Source organism: Dipodomys merriami, unplaced genomic scaffold, assembly GCF_024711535.1.
Source record: "Dipodomys merriami isolate MVZ:Mamm:240054 unplaced genomic scaffold, mDipMer1.0.p SCAF_2, whole genome shotgun sequence".
NCBI lineage: Eukaryota > Metazoa > Chordata > Mammalia > Rodentia > Heteromyidae > Dipodomys > Dipodomys merriami.
Window position 1 is genome coordinate 57538318 of NW_027203381.1, and position 25792 is coordinate 57564109.

Genomic DNA, 25792 nt, shown 5'->3' on the forward strand with positions numbered 1-25792 from the left:
CAGTTGGGTAAGGAGTAAGGTTGCTGTGAAGAAGCTATTAGAATTTAGAGTTTATTGTCCTGTAGGATGGGATACTGCTTGGAACAAACTCAGGGCCTTTACCAAAATGGTTTGTCCACTGAGAGGCTTCCTGTGGTATTTTGTTTGTTTGGTTTTGTTTAGTTTTCATACACGGTTGCATTATATTTCGAAATTACTCTCCTTTAATTTTTCTTTAGTCCTTTCCCTTTCTCATCACACTGGGCGTTGTCCCTTAGCTCTTCAGGTCCAAGCTAGCACTCTGCCACTGAGCCACATCGCCACTTCCAGTTTTCTGGTGGTTTACTGGAGATAAGAGTCTTACAGACTATTCTGTCCCAGTTGGCTTTGAACCGTGATCCTCAGATCTCAGCCTCCTGAGTAGCTAGGATTACAGGCATGAGCTACCAACGCCCTGCTACACTATGTTTTTTATACAAGTAACTAAGATACAAAAAAGTGTCTTGTGATCTGTACTAGTGTGAGGGAGAACTTTATACATATAAGTATTAATGATTTTTAAAGCATTTTATGTTACATGTTGCTGCTATAGGGGTACCATTATACTGTGTACTATTTTTTATTTTTACAGTTCTTATAAGGATACTTTATTTGGAGATGCTAATATATTTAAGTAAAATGACGTGATATTTAATGTTTTAAAGTCAAATCTTTCTGAAAGCCTTACATCTTACAGCTTTTTGTGTTTTTTTTATGTGGTCTCATTAGGTATTCCAGGCTGGCCTCAAACTCATGATCCTCCTTTGTGCATTGTATATGCTAGCTTATCTTTGGCTTTTACTTAATTGTTACTAGTTTTTTTTTTTCTCCCAGTGGATTTTAGTCCTCATTTTTACAGATATAGGAAACTTTTAGGGATTTTAAACAAGATCTTAAAGATGCAGATTTTTAGATACCAATTTTTTGTCTAATTCTGGTGACTATTAAAAGTTTGCTTACTTTAATTTTTTTCTCTAGGGATCAAAGACATGTGACACAATGGTTTTTAATCATCCTGCTATTAAGAAATTTTTGGAATCACCATCGAGGTCATCCTCTCCTACCAATCAGAGATCAGAAACACCATCAGCTAATCATTCAGAAAGTGATTCTTTATCTCAACACAATGACTTCTTATCTGACAAAGATAATAACAGCAATGTGGATTTGGAGGAAAGACTCTCAAACAACACGGAGCAGAGACCAAGCCGAAATACTGGAAGGGTATAGAGTTGGATGGAGGGGAGGGAATCAAAGAAGAGAGCTAGCATTTATTAAGTATGCATGAGTTTTTCATTGAACTTTCAAAGGAGTCCTAGGAAATAGCCTGTTTTCCTTTAGAGTGAGAAACTCGGTCTTAATAAAGTTAATTATATTTTCCTAAAAGGGTTAGAACTGAGAAGCCCATATTTTTCTAATTTTAGGGCTCAGGGCTCCAATGTATAAGCACAACTCCTTGATGTTTTTATGTAGATATCACAAAAACTTTTAGGTGTTGGCATTTCAATGACTGCTAGAATTCTTTTCACTCTGTCAAGTTTATTCTCTGAAGTGACTCTTAAATACTTTACTCTGTGAGGCTATTTTAAGGATACAGTAGTAGCCAGAGAAAATTGGACAAATAATAAATAGAATTGAAAGATGTATTAGTATATGATCCTGTTAGCTTATGAGTTTCTAGTTCAAACGTATATGATCCTGTTAGCTTATGAGTTTCTAGTTCAAACGTGGTATTTGGCTATAGAGTGTTTATTAGAGTCAACCATTGGTTTTCCCACATGTTTGTAATATAGGAAATTTCTGAGTTGCTTTCCATATATGCATACATCAAGTGCTCAGTTTTTTAAAATAAAATAAACTTATTTTTCTAATTACAAATTCATGTCATCATTAGTAAAAATTTAAAAATAAGAGCAAAAACAAACCCCCTAAAGTCACTCATAATGGTGCCATACAAAAAACAGAACTTTAGTGTTGAGTTACTTGTATCTTCCTCCTGCATTCTGAACAAATATTATTAATATTTTAAGAATAGTTTAGGTCAAACTAGTCATAGGATTTAGAAATTCAATGTCTTTTATACACTGGGTGATAATTGTGTGTGTATTTAATAGAATCAACATTTAGTATGTCCCAGGCACTTTCTTAAGAACTACAAGTAATCATAAAGTAGGTGCTATTAACAAAAATCTTTTGAGGAAATTGTAGCAGAGAGTAACTACCCAAGACTCTGTATTAGTACATAGAAGGAGCAGGATTGGAACCTTGACAGTCTGTTACTATAATCTTTAAAAAAAATAACCATTTTTTACTTTTTCTTGCAAAATCTAAGTATTGCAGAAGTTTGAAATTTTTTTTTTTTGTTGGTTGTGGATCTTGAACTCTGGGCCTGGGTGCTGTCCCTTAGCTCTTCGGCTTAAGACCAGTGCTCTACTACTTGAGCCACAGCACCACTTCCGGCCTTTTCTGTTTATGTGGTGCTGAGGAATCGAACCCAGGGCCTCATGCATGCAAGGCAAGCACTTTATCACTGAGCCACCTTCCCAGCCCTGAAAAGCTAAATTTTATTGAATCCTTCATTCGCATTCCCACTTTCCAGAGATAACCAATGTATTTGTTTTTCTCCTGTATCCTTTTACACCTTATTTGCATATGTAAAGCAGATATGTGAATAAGCAGACCATTAAGAATACATGGAACTACAGCATACACTTTCATTTATTTTTATTTTATTTTATTGTAAAGATGCTGTACAGAGGGGTTACAGTTACATGAGTGAGGAGCATCGTTACCCCCTCCCTCATTGTTCTCCCACTATCCCTTCTCTTCCCCATTCCCTCAAGCACACAGACTTAAATAAATTATTTGAATATTTACAGTAAATGTTTTTCATGTTTTAAGTACTATAAAGTTTATGTAATAAAACTGAAATTTCTTTCATAACTTTTATAATAGTGTAGTTTCTGTCTGCATTGTATAAAATAGAAGTGAATAGCAATTGTTGGGTTTTTGTTTGTTTTTTTAGGATACTTCCAATGTTACTGGCTCCCATAAAACAGAACAACGGAATACTGATCTCACAGGAGATGAGACCTCACGCCTTTTTGTAAAGAAAACAATAGTTGTTGGTAATGTGTCCAAGTGAGTACAGTTGGATTGACCCATTTTCAGTCTCATTTATAGTAATACTTTGACATTATTATTTCTTTACTGTGGTATTGCAGTAGGACAGTCTCAGGAATTCTTTTTCTAAGCGTTCAGTTGTTTCAAAAGTAAATGATGAAGCCAAGGGCTAGTGTGGCTCATACCTATAATTCTAACTGCTCAGGAGTCTTGAGATTTGAGGGTCAAGGTTCAAAGCCAGCCCAGGAAGGAAAGTCAGACTCATCTCTAATTAAGCACCCAAGTAGTCAGAAGCTGTAGAATGCTAGCCTTGAGCAGAAAACTCAGGGACAGCACCTAGGCTCTGAGTTCAAGTTCCAGGACCAGTACATATATATATACATACACATAAAAGTAAATGATGGTCCAAAGATTTACTTAGTGTAATCTTAGTAAACAGAATTCGAATTAGGATTTAGAGGCCTCCTCCTTATTGTATCTTCTATTTTATGCTATATTCACAAATATCCATAGGTAGAAAGAATTGAGGTGTTTACTCTAAAATGTTGCTGGAACCAGACCTTGAATTTCCAACATTTTGTACCTTCTTCCCACCATGACAATCTGGCTTTATCACAGAATTAAAATTAATTAAAATTTTAAAAAAATTGCTGGAAAGGCACTATAATAATAATAATAATCTCTTGGGGCTTTTTATTTTTATTTATTTATTTTTGTTCTTTGTTTTTTGTTGGTCATGGGGCTTGAACTCAGGGCCTGGGCGCTGTCCCTAAGCTCTTTTGCTCAAGGCTAGTGTTCTACCACTTTGAGCCACAGTGCCATTTCTGGTTTTTTTGGTGGTTACTTGTAGGGGAAATAAGAGTCTCACAAGGACTTTCAGCACAGGCTGGCTTTGAACCATGATCCTCAGATCTTAGCCTCCTGAATAGCTAGGATTATAGGTATGAGCCAATGGTGCCCAGCTCTCATTTGGTTTTTGAAAGCTCTCTGAGTGATAAATTCTCAATGTACTGCTTCTCTAGCTTTGAAATCTACAGTTTTTTTTTTCTTCCATGTGTACAATCAATCTCAGTATCAGCCATTTATTTGTGGTTGGCACTATCAAAGCTGAAATAAAATTCTTTGGGGGAACTTTTATTTTCTGATGAAAATGGAAGAATTTAAGTGTGAAGCTTGTTTGATTTTTTTTTTAAAGGAAAAAAAACCGTCTCGGGCTAGGAATGTGGCTTAGTGGTAGAGTACTTGTCTAGCATGCATGAAGCTCTGGGTTTGATTCCTCAGTACCACATACACAGAAAAAGCAGGAAGTGGCTCTGTGGCTCTAGTGGTAGAGTGCTAGCATTGAGCAGAAGCAGCTCAGGGACAGTGCCAGGTCCTGTGTTGAAGCCTCAGGACTGGCACAAACAAAAACCCTCTTACTTCTATTTCCTGGATCTTTGATGTTTTATTTTTCTTCAAAACCTAATTTTAGGTCCATTTTAGTGATTCTATAAGGCAAATCAAAGAGGTTTGAATCTTATAAGTTATCGGGACACGAGAACAAAGTAGATAAGATCTCATTTGTAGCTCTCTTGGTTGTTTCAAAAGTAAACTGAGGTCTAGCTTCCTTTAGATCCTTCCTTAATGTGTTTGCCAGCCTTTTTATTAGAAGAAAAAGTACTTAGAACTGAATGTTGGTGGTTCTTGCCTATGATCCCATATACTCAGGCTAAAATCTGAGGATCATGGTTCCTTGCCAGCCTAAGCAGGAAGTCCAGGAAAGAGACTCATCTCAGATTAACCAGCAAAAAGCCAGAAGTGGCTCAAGTGGTAGAGATGTAGCCTTGAGCAAAAGGCTAAGGCCCTGAGTTCAAGCCCCAGTATTAGCATTAAAAAAAAGGTAATAGGGTGAATTTAATCAATATACATTGTATAAAAGTAAATTATTTCTTTATATATATACTTACAAAATAAGATTATTTATTTATTGTGACATTCCTGGAGTTTGAACTCAGCCTATGCACTGTCCCTGAGCTTTCTTTATTCAGGACCAGAGTTCTACCATTTGAGCCACTTCTGGCTTTTAATTAGAAATAAGAGTCTCATGGGCTTTCCTGCCCAGGCTTGTGTCAAACCATCTCAGTCTTCCAAGTAGCTAGGATTGCAGGTATGGGCTACCAGCACCTCCCTGAAAAATAATTTCAAAGGTATATTATTAGAACTGGAGGTGTGGCTCAAGTGGTTGTAGTCCTTCAGCTGTGAGTGAAAAAGCTATAGCAAGCACAAGGCTTGGAGTTCAAGCTCCAATATTAGCACAAAAAATATAAAGTAAACCTTTACTTTAGCAGCAAAAATATACTTGGTAAGTCAAGCAGAAACTCAGTTGGAGACATAAGAAAGAACTGAAAAATTATAGCAGTATGCCAGATATATGCATGAGGAGATTGGATATTGTTAATGTGCCGTTTTCCTCAAATTGGTCTGTGGATATTCTCAGGAAAATCCCAACAAGGTTTATAAAATTCATAGACTAGTTCTTTTATTTTTATTTTTATTTATTTATTTATTTATTTATTTTAATTTTGTTTTTGGGTCCGGTCGTGGGGCCTGAACTCGGGGCCTGGGCACTGTCCCTCAGCTCTTCAGCTCAAGGCTAGCGCTCTATGACTTGAGCCACAGCGCCACTTCCGGCTTTTTTCTTTTTGCTGAGGAATCGAACCCAGGGCCTCAGGCATGCAAGGCAAGTGCTCTACCACTGAGCCACCTTCCTAGCCCCTAGACTAGTTCTTTTATAGGAAAGAGCAAAGTGCCACAACTGGACAAGAATGCCACTGAAGAACTGCCTTACTAAGAACAGTCATAGGCATAGTTGAACAAAAAAAGGCCAGGTCCATGTTTTCCTCCAGAACTTCAGTAAGAGGCCTCAGACATTGAAGTAAGCACAGAGCTCTTAAAGAATTTAACATGCCAGTTTTTTTGTGGTAAGGAGTAGAAATGGCTTGTTTGGGCTTTTGTGGCATGGAAGAACCAAGTGCAGTCTTTTGGTAGCAGTAGTTTGGTGCCAGAAGGTCCGAGTTCTGGCTCCCTAAAGCCTGAAAGAGCTCCTAAAAGCCCAAACTAGAGGCTCTTTAACCCAGGAATAAAAATATAAAAACAAGTTTTTGTTTTTAAAATTTCAGACCAGTAGCCAAAAATTAAAACAGACCTTAAGGGAATACTCCTTAGAACAACAACAACAAAAAGTTTCAGGAATTAAAAATACAATGATTAGCTACAAAGACTCATTTTTCTCATTATGTGATATCTAATCTTCTTTTAAGTAGGACTTGTTTTGTTACAGTTTTGAAGGAAAAGAATTCACGGTTCTTCTTTTTTACCTCAGGTATATACCTCCAGATAAGAGGGAAGAAAATGACCAGTCAACCCATAAGTGGATGGTGTATGTCCGAGGGTCCCGTAGAGAACCCAGCATTAACCATTTTGTCAAGAAAGTTTGGTTCTTCCTTCATCCTAGCTATAAGCCAAATGACCTTGTGGAAGTTAGGTAAGCACATGAATTTTTTATTTTTTTTTTTTTGGGGGGGGGAGTGTCCGGTCGTGGGGCCTGAACTCTGGGCCTGGGCACTGTCCCTCAGCTCTTCAGCTCAAGGCTAGCGCTCTACCACTTGAGCCACAGCGCCACTTCCAGCTTTTTTCTTTTTGTTTATGTGGTGCTGAGGAATCGAACCCAGGGCCTCATGCATGCAAGGCAAGCGCTCTACCACTGAGCCACCTTCCCAGCCCGGTGTCATTCTTTTTGATGGAAGCGTAGAATTCACATTTTCTTGATCCATTCATGTACTGAGGGGCATCCCATAGCTTAGCTAAGGAGCATAATACTTTAACAAAGATATTTTAGTGAACTTAAGAATTACAAGTTTTTAAAGTATATTTTTTAAAAAAAATAGTAGAGCATATTTTTCAATGCCCAAATCAACAAGAAATTTTTTTACATGACAAAAATTTAATTCATCGATGCAGGTAAATATTTAATATGAATAATGTCAATTGGTTAATGTGTTGTGTTTTGATGATAAACTTCTATTTTTATTTTATTTTATTTTTTGTTGGTCGTGGGGCCTGAACTCTGGGCCTGGGCACTGTCCCTCAGCTCTTCAACTCAAGGCTAGCACTCTACCACTTGAGCCACAGCACCACATCTGGTTTTTTCTGCTTATGTGGTACTGAGGAATCGAACCCAGGGTCTTATGTATGCAAGGCAAGCAGTCTACCACTGACCCACCTTCCTAGCCCATAAAATTCTATTTTTACAAAAAAGAGGATTTGAAATTTTTTATATAAAACCTTTAATGATGCAAACCAGATTTTGTATTCTTTCTTCATTATCACAGCAGGAATTGGAATTTGTATTACACTTTTGATTTCTTTGAAGTTGCAATAAAAAATCATGTTGTAATGTATGAGGTTGTACTTACTGAGAAATCTTTGCTGATCTGTGGGAAAGGTACAGCAAATTGCTTAGCTTGTTACATTACTACAATCTGAGGAAGCCAAACCCTTTTACATTCCTCTTATACACTTGAAGTATCTCTTAATAATAGTAAATGAACTTTGTTTTTTGACATGTATGACACTTTAGCATTTTTGTTTTCTTTTTCTTTTTTTGGGTCAGTTGTAGGGGCTGAACTCTGGGCCTGGACACTGTCCCTCAGCTTTTCAGCTCAAGGCTAGCGTTCTACCATTTGAGCCATAGTGCCACTTCCAGCTTTTTTCTGCTTATGTGGTGCTGAGGAATCGAACCCAGGGCCTCATCCATGCAAGTCAAGCACTCTACCACTGAGCCAACTTCCCAGCCCCCATTTTAACATTTTTGAAATAGCTGTTAGGAGTTGTACTTGTTCACCTGGTCCGTGTCACTCTGATAGTAAGGTATAAAAGAGTCACTGGGACATGATTAACCAGTTAATTTTCACAGTCTTATTGAATCATACTATCACCATATTACCTACCACATGTCTTTTCCTAAGGAAGTCATACTTTATTAACAAGAAGTTTATGGCTTATTGCTTTCAAATATACATATATACATTTTTTTTAAAGAAATTCTTAGCCAGGTGCCAGGAACTTATGCCTGGTGGGAGCATTGGCAGCTGCCTTGAAATTTAGGATTATTCTTTTGTATCAAATCACAAATATAAACTGGATACCTATGGCTAACGCCTATGTTCCTAATTTCTTGGAAGCTAGTGATTGGGTAGAGTGTGGTTTGAGGCCAGCCTGGACATAAACTTGAGACCACATCTCAATCAGTAGCTGGACTCTGGGTGGCATGCATCTGTCATCCTAGCTACAAGGGGAAGTATAAGTTGGCATACATGAGAGACCCTAAAGTAGTCAAAAACAGCTGGGAATGTGGTTAAGAGTAGAATGTCCACCAAGCAAGCACAAGTTCAGCCCTCAGAAGCACCAAAAACCAAAATGCACAAATGTGTCTATAATGTACTTTGAATCTCATCACACATTTTCTGATGAAAAACATAGTTAGATTGCATTCCTATAGAATTTTGCGTAGTTGTCATGACCATAATTAGCCAACTTTCTAAAAGCTGTGATTGTAAACTTTGCTTTTAAGCACAAGGAGATCCATGAATGTGTTCTCAATTCAGGGTTTGGAGTACAGTTGCAAAGGTGAAGAATATATGTTCCCTGCCCTTGGGAAGTTCAATGGAGTATGTAGGACTAGAATGGCTCTGCCCCTGGAGAATATCCTAGTGAGGCTTTTCAAAACATCTGTCTCTTTCATTTAGTTTGAATATAGGAACTCTAGAGCAGCACTGTCCAATAGAAGTATATTATGAGCCGAAGGTGCAATTTAAATTTTAAAACCATCCATCTGTTGGTGCCTCATGCCTGAATTCCTAACTACTCAGGTGGCTGAGATCTAAGAATCACAGTTCCAAGCCACCCCAGGCAGGAAAGTCTGAGACTCCAATTTTAACTGCCCAAATAATAGAGTGTTAGCCATGAGAAAAAAAAAATAGCTTAGGGACAGTGCCCAGGCCCTGAGTCAAGTCTCAAGACCAGCACAAAAACAAATAATTAAAAGCCAGAGGATGAAAATAAGTTACTTGTTGGCAGGATAATGCAGTTTTAGGCTGCAAGTCAAGAAAATACTCTGTGTTGTACAAGTTCCATAGTAATGAGCTCAGTACTACTGTGCATCGACAACAGACAATCTGGGTAGGGAAGATATCTGCCACCTTGGAACATAGACTAGCACAGTGGTAAATCATGGCTCCTGCAGCCTGTTGCTTAACCTTCAATCCTGGTTGCACAGTTTACTTTGTGTGTGCAACCATGGCAAGTTAGCTGTAACCTCTCTGAGGTTGGTTTCTAGTGTAATTATATAATTACGTTCCTAGGTAAGTTAATAGATAAAAAGGGTTTACAACAGTGTTTGAGTCAATAAGTCTTTAACAGTATTTGCTATTTTGAGGGGCAGAAATTCATCCTGGAAAGATTTAGGAGAATTGATTTAGTTTTGTTGAAGATCTTCCATGTGGAAGTGGGCAGTAACAGCTATTTAGAAATGGAAAATGTTTGTTTTTGAGACAGGGCCTTGCTATGTAGATCATGAATTGCATGTTGGTGATCCTCTTGCCTCTGCCTCTTGACTGCTGGCATGGTAGCATTACAGAGAGATACCACTCTCAAGGCTGAGACTTCTAAGAAGTGGTAAATTCTAGGTTACTAGGAGTAATCCTGAGTCTGGCTGGTCACTGCTTAATAGTATTTTTTACCTCTGAGGAATTTTGTTCTGGAGAAGCACTGTTTTATATGGTAAAATAATGTCTTTTGAGGTATGGCATTTCCATACCCAATGTCTCTCCTTTGGTAGGTTTTACATTCCTTTTTTGTTTCCAGAAGTACAGATACAGAGGAATTTCCTGTTAAAAATATTATTCCTGGGCTGGGAAGGTGGCTCAGTGGTAGAGCGCTTGCCTTGCATGCTCGAGGCCCTGGATTCGATTCCTCAGCACCACATAAGCAAAAAAAAAAGCTGGAAGTGGCGCTCTGGCTCAAGTGGTAGAGCACTAGCCTTGAGCTGAAGAGCTGAGGGACAGCACCCAGGCCCAGAGTTCAGTCCCCACGACCAGAACCCCCCCCTCCAAAAAAAAAAAATTATTCCTTTTGGGGCTGGAAAGATGGCTCAGCAGTAGAGTGCTTGCCTCGCATACATGAGGCCCTGGGTTCAATTCCTTAGCACCATATAAACAGAAAAGGCTGGAAGTGGCACTGTGGCTCAAGTGATAGAGCACTAGCCTTGAACTGAAGAGCTGAGGGACAGCACCCAGGCCTAGAGTTCAAGCCCCACGACTGACCTCCCCCCCCCAAAAAAAAAAATTGTTCCTTTTTCCTGACTTTGTACTTTTGCCTGTGTCTCTCTTGGCCACAGTCATTCTGTCTAGTCTCTGAAGATTAGTCTGTATAAATTAGGAACATAATGTATTTTATCCTTTGTAAGAGTTTAGCATATAGACAGTATAATTGAGGCATTTTGCAAGTGAGTTTAGATGGTCATTTTTGCTGGAATTTAAACAATCAAGATTGCTGTCCATAGAATTTATGTTAATTAAAAAATTTACTTCATCCCATGCCTCTTGGAGCCACTGTATATTTGGCCTTGGGTCCTGTTTCAAGTTATCTTAAGTTGACCAAAAGCCCAAATCTACTGTCATCATGGCTACTTCTCTTACCTCAGCTGGTGCTCAACTAGCTTGTTCTATCCAAGGCATACTAACTTTCGTTGGTTTCTAACATGAATGTTGCTTTCTCTACTTCTTAAGTTCCTATTGTCTTAGGACATGTCCTGTTATGTGCTTTTTTGAAAGCTTGTAGCTCTGTGCTTGTTAATTCAAATCTGTTAGACCCATCTGGTTTTGGTCTTAAGCTCTGCCCCTAATAAATTGTATGTTGGAATAGTTTCCTTTTTTTTTTTTTTTTTTGTGGGTCGTGGGGCTTGAACTTTGGGCCTAGGCAGTGTCCCTCACTCTTAGCTCAAGGTTAAGTGCTCTACGACTTGAGCCACAGTGCTGCTTCCTGTTTTCTGGTGGTTTATTGGAGATAAGAGTCTCATGGACTTTCCTGCCTGGGCTGGCTTTGAACTACAATCCTCAGATGTCAGCCTCCTGACTAGCTAGGATTACAGGCATGAGCCACCAGCGCCTGGCTCTTGTTAGATTTCTAAAAGTGCAGCTGATCAAAAGTACTTTTTCAGTTGTTTCCACATCAGGGATTCATAAACATTTAAATTTAAAGGCTTTTTCCCCCCATTTTTTCCATTAACTGAGTTATATTGCTTTTTTTTTTTTTTTTTGGTCGGTCGTGGGGCTTGAACTCTGGGCCTGGGCGCTGTCCCTCAGCTCTTCAGCTCAAGGTGAGTGCTCTACCACTTGAGCTACAGCGCCACTTCCGGTTTTCTGGTGGTTTATTGGAGATAGGAGTCTCACGGTCTCTCCTGCCAGGGCTGGCTTTGAACCACGATCCTCAGATCTCAGCCTCCTGAGTAGCTAGGATTACAGGCGTGAGCCACCAGCGCCCGGCTATATTGCTTTTTTTTTTTTTTTGGGGTCCGGTTGTGGGGCTTGAACTCTGGGCCTGGGCACTGTCCCTCAGCTCTTCAGCTCAAGGCTAGCACTCTACCACTTGCGCCACAGCGCCACTTCCAGCTTTTTTCTTATGTGGTGCTGAGGAATCGAACCCAGGGCCTTGAGCATGCAAGGCAAGTGCTCTACCACTGAGCCACCTTCCCAGCCCTATATTGCTTTTTATAAAGAACTCTCAGTTAAATTTCTAAATCTGAGCCGGAGCCAGTGGCTCATGTCTGTAATTCTGGTTACTCAGGAAGCTGAGATCTAAGGATTATAGTTTAGCAAATTCAAAAGACTTTTATTTCCATTTAGCCAGCAAAAAGCTAGAAATGGAGCTGTGGCTCAAGTGGTAGCATGCCAGCCTGGAGTGAAGAAAGCTAAAGCAAAGGTGCCAGGCCCTTAGTTTTAGCCCCAGTTACTAACTCATGGTTTGCCAGAGTTATTGGGTTCAATCCCCAGTACCCACAAACAAGTACAGAAAAGTAAATAGATTTTTTAAAAAATTAAGATTTCAGGGGGCTGGGAAGGTGGCTCAGTGGTACAGTGCTTGTCTTGTAAGCATGAGGCCTTGGGTTCGATTCCTCAGCACCACATAAGCAGGAAAAAACGGAAGTAACGCTGTGGCTCAAAAGGTAGAGCGCTAGCCTTGAGCTAAAGAGCTGAGGGACAGTGCCTGGGCGCAGAGTTCAGGCCCACGACTGACAAAAAAAGAAAATTAAGATTTCAGTAAATTATTCTCAATACATTAATTGTGAAGTTTGGTTTAAAAAAATTCAACCTTCTGGTTTAAGAATGAGTATACATTGTACTGTACAGCAAATGCCTCTCCAACCTTCGAAAATTGGAGGAGTGGAAGCACTGCTGAGGAAAATTAGTTTAAATTTGACAAGTATTCATTGAATCCCTTCTCCAGTCAATGAGCAAAAACCTTTCTCAGCAACAAATTACATGTGTCTGGATTCTTCAGCCAGTTAGTATTCACAAATGTTGTCCTTTACCTCCTAAAAATCACAATCACTACTTAGGGTAGGTCATATTGTCAAGAGTGTATGATACTTCTTTTCAGTCTTCTTATAAGAGGTAAGACAATCTAATTACTACTCTCAGACTGAGCATTTTCATGTTTTACTTTTATTTTGCCTCTGAGGGTTTGGGACATACTTTTCACAGCTAGTGAATCCAATTGGATTTGACTGCACTATGACACTATGACATTCTTCAATCTCCTTAGTTGCTTCATATATGAAACTGATTTTTTTTTTTTTTTTTTGGTCTGGGCCTGGGTGCTGTCCCTCAGCTCTTTTACCTCCGGGCTAGCACTCTACCACTTGAGCCACAGAGCCACTTCTGACTTTTTCTGCTTATGTGGTGCTGAGGAATCGAACCCAGGGCCTCATGCATACAAGGCAAGCACTCTACCACTGAGCCAACTTCCCAGCCCGATGAAACTGATTTTAACTCCAAGCATTCAGTCATTGAAAGTTTCATGTAGCTTTAACTTGAATATTTTTTTATTTTAACATTTTTAATGGGGTGCAGCATGTTGATTTAGCTTTACATGAGGAACCCTAAGAGATTCTAAAAGGACATGAATTTCTGATTCATGATAAAAGAACCTTTTCTCTGTAGAATGAAAGTGTGAACACAGGTGAATGTGTAAATAAGTATCTTCTTTTCCCTAGAGAACCTCCTTTCCACTTGACCAGAAGAGGATGGGGTGAGTTTCCTGTCAGAGTTCAAGTTCACTTTAAGGACAGCCAGAACAAGCGGATAGATATCATACATAATCTGAAGGTATTGTAACAAAGCATTGCTCCAAAAAAAGTGAAGCATCTTCCTTCACCAGCTGTTTACTAAAAAAAGGTAGTGTAGGTTTGCAGAGGGAATTGGCCAAGAAGAGTAGCAAGATAATGTTTTGAACATGTTTTGCTCAGTGTTACACTTCTCTAATATTGGAAGGTTGGAGAGGCAGTTGTTGTACAATGTATATTCATTCTTAAATCAGAAGATTGAATTTTTTTAAAACCAAACCTCACAATTAATGTATTACTTGAGAATAAGTTACTGAAATCTTTATTTTTTTTTAAATCTGTTTACTTTTCTGTAAAATAAGTCAAATATTTTGGTGAGGACTTAGATTCAATTCTCAACACTGCAAAATAAATAAACAACCAGCCATACAATTACCCCCCCCCCAAACACACACACAGTGAAGTAAATCATAAGCTTTGCCTGTAATCCAAACTATTTCACAAATCCTACATTTTATTCCGTTGCTGTAGATCATTTTGTAAGGTGTTTTTCAGTATGTGGGGAAGACCCACTAGAGTATATGAAAAGCAGAGCTTAAGCCATATGTGTATAGGACTAAGGGGATAGCTCAGTGGTGGAATGCTTACTTAGCATATGCAAGGTTCTGGATTCTATCACCAGTGCTGCAAAAAACATAGGACTGGGGTTTGGCACGGGGTAGAGCACTTACCTAGCACGTAGAATTGGTTATCATGTAATATTGAATGTTTAGCACTGCTAAATTAACAAAAACAAAAGTACTGAAGTAATGATCTTATACACAATTTCCTCACAAGGAAAAAAGCCATATTTTTTGTTTGATGCTTTTGCACAATAAATATATGTAATCTTTATAGTTAGAAGACGTGTGTGTGTGTGTGTGTGTGTGTGTGCGTGTGTGCGTGCGTGCGTGCGTGCGTGCGCGCGCGTGTGCGTGTGTGCGTGTGTGTTTCGAACTCGGCCTGGTTGTTCAGAAGTTCTTTTCTTTTAGGCTAGCCCTCTACTTGAGCCAGAGCTCCACTTCCAGCTTTTTGGGGAAATAATAGTCTCTAGCTTTCCTGCTCAGCCTGGCTTTGAATCTCACATCTCAGCCCTCTAATTAGCTAGGATTACAGGTATGAGCCACCTGGGCTCAGCTAAGATTATTTTTTAAAACATTCTTCTAGGGCTGGGAAGGTGGCTCAGTGGTAGAACACTTGCCTTGCATGCTCGAGGCCCTGGGTTCGATTCCTCAGTACCACATAAGAAAAAAGCCGGAAGTGGCGCTGTGGCGTAAATGGTAGAGTGCTAGCCTTGAGCTGATGAGCTGAGGGACAGCGCCCAGGCCCAGAGTTCAGGCCCCACGACTGGACCCCCCCCAAAAAAAAAACAAAAACAAAAACAAAACAACATTCTTCTAGTCAGTCTTCCTAGTATAGGGGTAAGGAACCAAAGGGCCATTTGGATTTTTTCCCCCCTGGTTCTAAGACTTGAATTAAGGTCTTGCTCACTTGATTGGTGCTTTACCACTTGAGCCATGCTTTCTTTTTGCTGCCTACTGAGAGTCTTGAGGACTTTTCTGCCCAGGCTTCAGATCTTAATTTCAGATAGCAGCTTCCTAATTAGCTAGGATTATAAGCATAAGCCAGCAGTGCCCGTTTCCTTTTGGATAATCTTATGACTTTGATTCTTGGGTTGTACAAATTATCAATCATACAGAAAAATATCATCAGCTTCATAGGCTGTCCAAGGTTCATCTGAGAGAGCCTATGAAACTTGATGAGAAACATATGATTCTGTCCCTACCATGTGCCAAATGATTTCTCAGGCCTTGTTGTTTATCATGTTCTCATTAATGGCTCCCAAAATAGAACTACATAAAGTTGAATACATCTATAGAATTTCTTTTTCTTTGTTTTATAAATATACCTACAAATATACCTCTCTACAAATAAAACCCTGGCACATTCTGAAATGTTTCCTCCATGCAGTTTACATGATCACTGCCTGTACCTTGTGTCACACTGAATCCAGTCCTTGCTTCTAAAATAAAGGGAATCATTTGAAGTTCTTACATATTATAGTTCCCAGATGGAATTTGAAAGTATATGGAATTTGAGACAGGAGGACTGGGAGTTTAAGGTCAGCCCTTGCAGAATTAGTGAGACCCATATCTCAAAACCAGAAGAACTGTAAGCATTGCTCAAGTGAGTTAAATCCCTAATGCTGAAAAAGAAAGAAAGAGAGAGGTGAAGAGGGGGGAAGAGGAATCATTTATTATTTCATTTTGTAGTGACTTTTAAACACCTGTATGTTGGCCCTATTTTTGTTTTTACTGAAGTGTCATCACTTTCCCTGTCATATCTGTGTTCTCAGAGCCATCTTTGTTTCTTCTCTCTTCTAAACATTTGTGTAGTTGAAGACCATTATTTTTTCCTAATCTTTCCTATGGGCCCATCATTGCTAGTCTGCTATCCATTCTTCAGACCACCCTTGCATCAGTCGACCTAAAATAGCAGAATTATTATTCTATTCCTCTCTTGGAAAACTGAATTGAATTTCTGCTACTCATGTTTCAGCTTCCCTTCCCAGTTTAGGGATCTTCCTGGTTTGACTCAATATACTTTACCTATATCATCTTGCACTAATCGCCTGCATGAGCATTCTGCTCCAGCCTTGGCATTCCAAGTGCCTTGGACCTTCTTCCCTTGTCTTATTCATACTTTTTCCTCCACCCCAGTGCTTGTTAGAATTTTTTCCATTCTTCAGGTTCTTATATACTTTTCTTGGCTATTAAAGCCCATAGTGATCTCTGTACTCTGAAATTCTGCAGTGAATAGCAATGTAATTTAATACTGTAAATATGTAAATACATTAGCTATTAAATATTCTTTTTTTGGGGGGGAGGAGTCCAGTCGTGGGGCCTGAACTCTGGGCCTGGGTGCTGTCCCTCAGCTCTTCAGCTCAAGGCTAGCGCTCTACCACTTGAGCCACAGCACCACTTCTGGCTTTTTTCTTTTTGTTTATGTGGTGCTGAGGAATCGAACCCAGGGCCTCAAGCATGCAAGGCAAACGCTCTACCACTGAGCTACCTTCCCAGCTCCCAGCTATTAAATATTCTTATGTTTTAGTATTATATGAAATTTAATTCTCAGAATGTATGAAATTCCCATATCCAGCATCCCTGACAGTTATTTGACCTCACCTGAGGTTACCTGAGCTGTTACCACAGAGACAGTACTTCCCAAGGCCCAGTTAGTAAATAAGTTTTTAGAAAGTTCTTTAATAAAAGTTCTTTAATAAAGTGACTGATACCTGTAATACTGGATAGCTGCCTAAGAGGCAGAGATTTGGAAAATCGCAGTTTAAAGCCAGCCTGGACGGAAAAGTCTGGGAGACTTCCATCTCCAAAATAATTAGCAAAAAGCCAGACTCGAAATGTGGCTCAAGTATTGAACCAGCTGAAACAATCTAAGCAAGAGAGAACTCAGGACGGGGTGGGTGGGGGGAACTTTGATCTTTTTCAGTTTGACCCTGAAATAATATAGAACAATATTGTTTTATAAGAACCTAAAATTTATTTTTTATTTTTATTACTATTTTTCTTGCTGATACCAGACTTGAATTCAGCACCTTGAGCTCTTGCTCAGCGTTTTTGTTTTGTTCTGTACCAGTCTTGGGGCTTGAACTGAGGACTTGGGTACTGAGCTTTTTTTTTTTTTTTTTTTTTTGTCGGTCGTGGGGCTTGAACTCTGGGCCTGGGCGCTGTCCCTCAGCTCTTCAGCTCAAGGCGAGCGCTCTACCACTTGAGCTACAGCACCACTTCTGGTTTTCTGGTGGTTTATTGGAGATAGGAGTCTCACGGTCTCTCCTGCCCGGGCTGGCTTTGAACCGCGATCCTCAGATCTCAGCCTCCTGAGTAGCTAGGATTACAGGCGTGAGCCACCAGCGCCCGGCTTGGTACTGAGCTTTTTTGTGTGCACAGCTAGCACTCCTTATCAGTTAAGCCACTGCTGTACTTCAAATTTTCTGTTTGGTTAATTGGAGATACTGAGTCTATTGGACTTCCTTATCTGGCCTGCTTTGAACTGTTCTCTTTAGATCTCAGCCTCTTGAGTAGCCAGGATTATAGGTGTGAGCCACTAATGGCTGGCTTGCTCAGCTTTTTTACTCCCAGCTAGCACTCTACCACTTAGGTCAAACCTCCGCTTCCAGCTTTTTGCTTATTAAATGGAGATAAAGAAGTCTTGGATTTGTCTGGTCATGTTAGTTTTGAACCTAGATAATTAGATCTCAGCCTCTGAACCTCTGAGAGTAGCTAGGATTATATATGTATAAGCCATCAGCATTTGCTAGAAACCAAAAATTTGGTGATAGCCTTCATAGAAATTTCTCCTCCAGGTAAAACTGGTTTTTACAACATTTTTTGTTCTTCTCCCTCCTCTACCTCCCTTCCACCTAGGTGCCATTACTGGGACTTAAACTTAGGGCCTGAGTGCTCTTCCTTAGATTTTTTTTCTTCTTCTTCCTTAGATTTTTCAGTCAAGGCTAGTACTTTGTCTTTTGATCCATAGCTCCACTTCCAGGTTTTGGTGGTTAGTTGGAGATATGAGTCTCATGGACTTTCCTACCCTGGTTGCCTTCTAACTGCAGTCCTCAGATTTCAACTTTATGTGAAGCTGGAATTATGGCATGTTCCCAGCACCTGGCTCTGTCATTACTTGTATGCCTTTTTTTCTAATTTCTCTTCTTTCTGGTAACTGTTTTATTTTGTCAGAATCCCTCTTAAAATTTGGTTTTAAGAATGAAACATATAGCCTGGCACCAGTGGCTCACACCTGTAATCCTAGCTACTCAGGAGGCTGAGATCCAAGGATCACAGTTCAAAGCCAGCCCAAGTCAGCCCAGGCAGGAAAGTCCATGAGACTTTTATTTTTATCTCCAGTAAACCACTCAGAAAACCAGAAGTGGTGCTGTGGCTCAGGTGGTAGAACACTAGGCTTGAGCTGAAGAGCTAAGGGACAGCATCCAGGCCCAGCGTTCAAGCCCCACAACCGACCAAAAAAAAAAAAAGAATGAAGCATATGCTATTATAGATGAAAGAAAGACCATTATTTCTTGATTCTGGAAATTAGGAAAATGAATGTAGCCTAAAATTATCCATGGCTTTTTAGCAATACTACTTTTACCTACAGTTTAAGTACTAAACTCCAGATCTGTTCAGTAGAGCTATTAATCCACCTTATATTGCTTTTACTTCCTGAACACTAAAATCTCAGGACTGGTGGAATTGCCCTCCCTATGTTGACATCTCCCTCCTAAAAGCCTTTAAAATCTTGTTTTTATTAACCTACCTTTGGCTTCATTTTTCTCTTTTCTTTTCTGCCCAACTTAGTCATATTCCTGTTGTCTTACTGTGCAATGATTATACCAAAAAGCTGTCAATTTTGGGGAGAGGGGGTCAGTCATGGGGCTTGAACTCTGGGCCTGGGTGCTCTCCTTGAGCTCTTCAACTCAAGGCAAGCACTATACCACATGATCTCAGCCTCCTGAGTAGCTAGGATTACAGGCATGAGCCACCAGTCACAATTTTTTAATGGTAGGATATAAATCGAAATGCGTGGAGTTCACTTCCAGGTAATTGTAAACTCTTTTATTTGTATTAACTTCCAAAGGACTCGTGAGGTGGCTTAAGTGGTGTAGAGCTTTTGCCTAACAAACTCAAGTCGATTTCAATCCCTAGTACTGCCTAAATAAATAAATCAGACCTCCCTATGCCATTAGGATTTGGAAATTTGACTCAAGTGCTAGAGCTGAACCCTGAACCAGAAAGCCAAGTGAAAGCACAAGGCCCTGAGTTCTAGCCCCAATACCGGTACAAACAAAACAAAAACACTTTACGTTACACTAATTTTCCTTAAGTTTATGCTCTATTCCTCAAATATTTTATTTTTTTCATGATGCTAATCTATTTGAGTTAATAAGGATTGCTTATACTGCCTAATTTTACTTCTCCTTTACAATATAGTGTTTGGTAACTAAATCTCAGTGTGTTAATTGCATTACCATATTACATGTGTATTTCTATTTTCTTTTTTTTGCAACAAATTAAAAAACTACTTTCTCCTATTTCTGGAATTCATTTCTACATGTATATTTCTGTAATGTGGCATTTAAAATATTTTTGCAGTTTTTGTAAACACATCGTAGTATCTTAATAATGCTTCACAGATTGATTGTCCATGATTTATTTAAGCATTACTCTTTACTGAACATTTATGTTGGTTTTAGTTTGTAATATAAATAATGCTGAACCAATAAACATCTTTTGTGTAAAACTTTATTTAGATTGCCCTTGGGATAGTTTTTTTTGAGTGTATAATTAAAGATATAGTAACTATATGTCTCCAGTTGATTTTTATTTTATTCAGATTTTTATTGAAGCTGGTAGTTTGCATTATAAAAAAAAGTAGATTCCTTGGTATGAAAGCTTACAGTTTTAGATAAGATTTTATCTAGGATTTATAAGGGAATGCAGAGTATTACAATATTCTCCCTTTTCTTTCAATAGCTGGATAGAACTTACACTGGCTTGCAGACCCTCGGAGCAGAGACAGTAAGTATTTTTCCCTCATAGGATTTGGAAACAGGTAACATAAAAAAAGATCTACCTTTTTTTCCATTTGAGGGTTTTATTTTGATAAACAGTTTCACTATATAGCTTATGCTGGCCTCAAACTCAAGATCCTCCTGCCCAGATTCTCCAAGTATTGGCAAAATGTTGGGATTACAGGCATAGAGTAGCATGTGTCACAATCCCCTTAATACTATTTGAATGTGAGTGTATAAATAGTTGTACAAATGTCTTTTTTCAGTTGTATTTCAATATCCAGAAGTGGCGTTGCTAAATCATATATGTATGGTCTGGATATTATTGAGGAACCACCACAGTGTTTTTCATGGCAGCTGTGCCATTTTATTTACTCTGTACTGTAGGGTCCAGTTTATTCTTATCTTTATCAAGACTTAGTATTTTGTCTTTTAAAAAATCTGTAGGTAAGCTGGGTGCTGGTGGTTCACACCTGTAATCCTAGCTACGCAGGAGGCTGAGATCTGAGGATCATGGTTCAAAGCCACCCCGGGCAGGAAAAGTCCGTTAGACTCTTCTCTCCAATAAACCACCAGAAAACCGGAAGTGGTGCTGAGGCTCAACTGGTAGAGTGCTTGCCTTGAGCTGAAGAGCTGAGGGACAGGGCCCAAGCCCCATGACCAACAACAACAACAAAAATTCTATAGACAGCTATTCTAATGGTTGTGCAATTATATCTTTAAGTTTTGATTTGCATTTATGTAACTGATGTTGAACCTTTTTTTGTTTTAATGAGCTTGTTGGCTTTTATTTTGTTTTCTTTGGGGGGAGCTACTCAAGCTATTTGTCTATTTTTTCCACTAGGTTTTGTTGTTATTTGAGTTTCAGAAGTTTTTCAATATTCTCGATATTAATCCCTGATATGATTTACAATTATTCCCATTTTGTGATTCATTTCTGCTTTTTATTCTATTGATTATTTCCTTTGATACACAAAGCTTTTAGTTCGATATAGTTTCATTTGGTTTTTTTTGTCATGAGACGTTTCCCCTGTGCTTTCTTCTACAAGTTTTATTATTTTAGTTTTTAGTTTTAGATTTTTATTTATTTATTTTTAATTTTTAATTTTTGTTGGTCATGGGGCTTGAACTCTGGGCCTGGGCACTGTCCTTCAGCTCTTCAGCTCAAGGCTAGTGCTCTACCACTTGAACCACAGCGCCACTTCTGGTTTTCTGGTGTTAATGGACTTTTCCTGCCCAGGCTAGCTTTGAGGCGTGATTCTCAGATCTTAGCCTCCTGAGTAGCTAGGATTACAGGCATGGGCCAACAGTACCCAGCGACTTTTAGATTTTTGATTAATTTTTAGTTAATTTGTATATAGTGCAAGACTCCCAACTGCATTTGCAGGTGGTTCCATAGTTGAATAATCTTGACACTTTTGCTGAATGTCACAGGATCATACATGGCACAGTTTATTTTGATCTATTGGTATATGTATTTCATATCACAATTGCCATTAAAATCACGTAGCTATTTAAATCTTTCTCAGTCTAGAGAAATTGTATTGCATCAGAAGGAACATATTGAGCACCTTCTATATACTATGCACTATTCCAAGATACTAGAAATACAGAAATGAATAATTTTTTTGTATGTGAGTATCAGTCATGGGGCTTGAACTCTGGGCCTGGGTGTTGTCCCTCAACTCTTCAGCTCAAGGCTCACACTACCACTTGAGCCACAACCCCACTTCCAGTTTTCTGAGTGGTTTATTGGAGATAAGAATCTTACGGACGTTCCTGCCTGGGCTTTTAGATTTTTATTTATTTATTTTTTAATTTTTACTTTTTGTCCGGCATGGGGCTTTGAACCGTGATCCTCAGCTCTCAGCCTCTTGAGTAGCTAGTATTAAAGGAGTGAGCCACCAGTGCCCCGCTTGAATAATTTTTAACATCAAAGAGTTACATTCTTAGTGGCTTTGCATAAGAGAAAAATACACAGTAAACACAAAAGCAGATGAGATGATTTTAGTTACACTATACTTGGGACATGGGATTGTATAAGCTAAGGTACTCAGCAAAGGTCTCTCTGAGAAAGTAACCTAATTGAAATCTGGTAAGAATGGAACATGCATGATGTAAAGAATAGAAACAGCAAGTAGAACAACAGCATTTATTTCACTGCGGTCCAACTTTTAAGAGAAAACAAAGGCTGTATTCTAGGAAAATCTTTTTATTATTGAGAGTGAAATTACCTTGAGATGTGGCAAGAAATTTCTCAGATCTCATTCTGGGTCAGGACGTGAGTTTTCTGTTAACATGGGTGATAGTCTCATGAGCCCAATTGTTGCAATTGTGTAGGTAGTGGATGTTGAACTTCATCGGCATTCTCTTGGAGAAGACTACATTTATCCTCAGTCCTCCGAATCAGACATCTCTGATGCCCCTCCATCTTTACCTTTGACCATTCCAGCCCCCGTGAAAGCTTCCTCACCAATAAAGCAGTCCCTTGAGCCAGTAGCTGATGCCTCTGTGGAGAAAGGTAATGCAGTATTTTTCCTTTTATGGAGTTATTCTCTGGGCAGTTTCTCATTTGTGTAATATGATACTGAATTTTTGCCTTCAGCAATCTAGAATATGCTGAAAATAAATTTTTATTGAATAGGCATGTTGCCTTTCCCATATAGATATTACAAAACTAGCTGAGTATCTGCTCATATAAAATGTAGACATCACTAAAAACACCAGATTTTTTTTCCTTTGCTGAAGACTTTCTAAACTGATGGTGTGAATAGGAGACCTGAATATTAAATATCTAGTTTTATTAAAAATAAAATAATCCTTGGCATAAATTTTGACCATGACATTTTCCATTTAATAAAAGTACAAGTATAGGGCTGGGAAGGTGGCTCAGTGGTAGAGCACTTGCCTTGCATGCCTAAGGCCCTGGGTTCGATTCCTCAGCACCACATAAGCAAAAAGAAAAAAGCCGGAAGTGGCGCTGTGGCTCAAGTGGTAGAGCGCTAGCCTTGAGCTGAAGAGCTGAGGGACAGTGCCCAGGCCCAGAGTTCAGGCCCCATGACCGGACCCAAAAAAAAGTGTATAAATAAGTGTTCACATTTTGTAATCCCATTTTTTATTCTTTTTCGTGTGTGTGTGTGTGTGTGTGTGTGTGTGTGTGTGTGTGTGTGTGTGTGTGTGTGTGTGTGTGTGTGTGTGTGTGTGTGTGTGTGTGTGTGTGCATGTCTGTGCGTGCATGTCTGTGCGTGCTTGAACTCAGGGTTCAAGTGCTGTCCCTGAGATTTTGTGCACAAGATTAGCACTGTACTACTTGAATCACAGCTCCACTTTTATCACATATATAATCATATACAATATAAAAATGATTCTAAATATTCCTTTTATAAGAACTTCTTAATTTATAAGGTCTCAATTTTTATTTACTTTTTTTGGGGAAGGTGCTGGTTCTGATGCTTGAACTCAGGACCTGAGCACTTTCTATGAACTTTTTTGTTCAAGGCTAGTGTTCTATCACTTGAACAACAGCACAACTTCTAGCTTTTTGGTGGTTAGAGTAGAGTCTTAATGACTTTACTGCCTAGGTAGGCTTTGAACTGTGATTCTCAGATCTCAGCTTCCTGAGTAGCTGGATTATAGGCTTGAGCCACTGGTACCTGGCTTTTAATCTCATTTCTCTTTAGATTTCAGGTACATTCTCTTTATAGGCATTAATAAGCTAGGACTTTGTAGCCAGGCACTGGTGGCTCAAACCTGTAATCCTAGCTACTCTGGAAGCTGAGATCTGAGGATCAAAGTTTGAAGCCAGCCCTAGCAGGAAAGTCTGTGAGACTCTTATCTCAACTTAATCACCAAAAATCTGTAAGTGGAGCTGTTGTGGTTCAAGTGGTAGAGTTTTAGTCTTGTGTGCAAAAGCTGAAGGACTGAATCTAAGCCCTGAGTTCTAGCTCTAGGACTGGCACCAAAAAAAAGTCATTGTTAGATTTTGAGTTTTTCCTTATTTGTTAGTTATTTAAAAAATGGAGGATCATATGAATGTATGTTCCTTTTATATTTTATTTAGCTTTAAAAGTTAATGTTTAAAAGTTAATATTTATTTTCTGCCAAATTAAAAAACTATACCAGTTGTTTTTCTAGCCAGTAATTGAGATGAGTATTGACTGTAATATTATGTAGTATAATATACTTAATATAAACATATCATAAATAATACATTTTTCCCCACAGTGGTAAGGTTCTGTTGTTTCATTGATTGATGACTATTTGCTTATTAAATTCCAAACAGGATTCCTCGCCAACATTGAAGCTGAGAGACCTGCTACATTTTATTCTTTATCATCTTCATTGGAAAGAACACCCACCAAAGTGACAACAGCCCAGAAAGTTACCTTTTGTTCTCATGGCAATTCTGCTTTCCAGCCAATAGCATCAAGCTGCAAAATTGTGCCACAAAGCCAGGTTCCTAATCCTGAATCACCTGGAAAATCTTTCCAACCTATCACTATGAGCTGTAAGATTGTGTCAGGTATGTAAGAAGATGTGTTGAAGATATATGTGAAGTTAGCTGGATGTTAGAATTGTTGGAGTGTTGGGCTAGTGGTGTGATTCAAGTTTTAGAGTGCCTACCCAGTAACACAAGGCACTGAATTCAATTGAAGTACCTTGTAAAAACAAAACAAAACATTATTGGAAGTCAAAGCAGTGGTTTGGTTTTGTTTTAATATGGATTCATTAGTTGTAAGAGGAGGGCTGGTCATTGTGACATTTCCCTCCACCTGTTAACATCCCTTACTACATTACCCCTTCTTGAAATCATTTCAACATGTCTTATTGTTTTCTTTTTATACATAAGTAATGTTGTAGTTGTTTTGTTTTTCTGACACTGGAACCCAAACTTTGCAACATCCAGGCAGAGAGAGCACTTCTACGCAGCTATTAAATAAAGGAAGAAAACAGGAGTCTTTGCTGCTCAAGTAGACAACTAAGCAGAAATATATCTAAATCTTTGTACTTAAGGAAAGATCAAGAACCCAGTTTTACCTACCAGTTAGAATTTTGATCTTGTTGTTTCAGAGGGGAATAGTCTGAACATGTAAATTGGTTTGAAGTTGAGAGATTGGTTTGAAGTTGAGAAATTCAGATGACAAATTTCAGTGAGGCAATTGAAGGTGTTTAGCTATACCTGAGTAGCTTTTGAGAATGTTTTGTGGGAATATGAATCTTTCTAGATTGTGCCTGTGCCCTAGTATAGTGACAGAGATTTTTCTTGGGTCTGGTGCATTTTGCATTTTTCAATGAGTTTATTCACAATTTCAGTATTTTTGTGTATAATTAGTGTTATAACGACCTGCCTGTGACATTTACAGTTTATCTAGTAGTTGTACCTCGTTGTGCTCTCTAAATTGTAAGGTACATTCTAGGAGCTCTGGTTAAAATGCAGGTTTATATTCAGTAGGCCTGGGGTGAACCTAAGAATCTATTTCTAGTTAGTCTCTAGTGATGCTGATGCTCTTGATCCAGGAATCAGGTGCAAAGTGAGGCATGCTACTCTATAGCACTAGCTATGCTGCTGCTGCTCTGTGCCTGAAGCATACAGACCCAGTTTCTCTTTCATTTGTCACCTTTATCGTTGATGTCTTTTTTTT

At 38.9% G+C, this 25792-nt stretch overlaps 1 protein-coding gene across 3 annotated transcripts in view; it reads left to right on the top strand.

The window, feature by feature from the left end:
* The window catches only part of Yeats2 (YEATS domain containing 2), a 98747-nt gene that overhangs the window by 18493 nt on the left and 54462 nt on the right, over window positions 1–25792 (top strand). For all 3 annotated transcript variants that reach the window (XM_070029681.1, XM_070029683.1, XM_070029682.1), the window contains exons 5-11: window positions 997–1242; window positions 3044–3159; window positions 6503–6664; window positions 13454–13565; window positions 20113–20157; window positions 22491–22671; window positions 24433–24672. In XM_070029681.1, coding sequence (XP_069885782.1) covers window positions 997–1242; window positions 3044–3159; window positions 6503–6664; window positions 13454–13565; window positions 20113–20157; window positions 22491–22671; window positions 24433–24672 — 1102 coding nt within the window. The remainder of the gene's footprint in view (window positions 1–996; window positions 1243–3043; window positions 3160–6502; window positions 6665–13453; window positions 13566–20112; window positions 20158–22490; window positions 22672–24432; window positions 24673–25792) is intronic.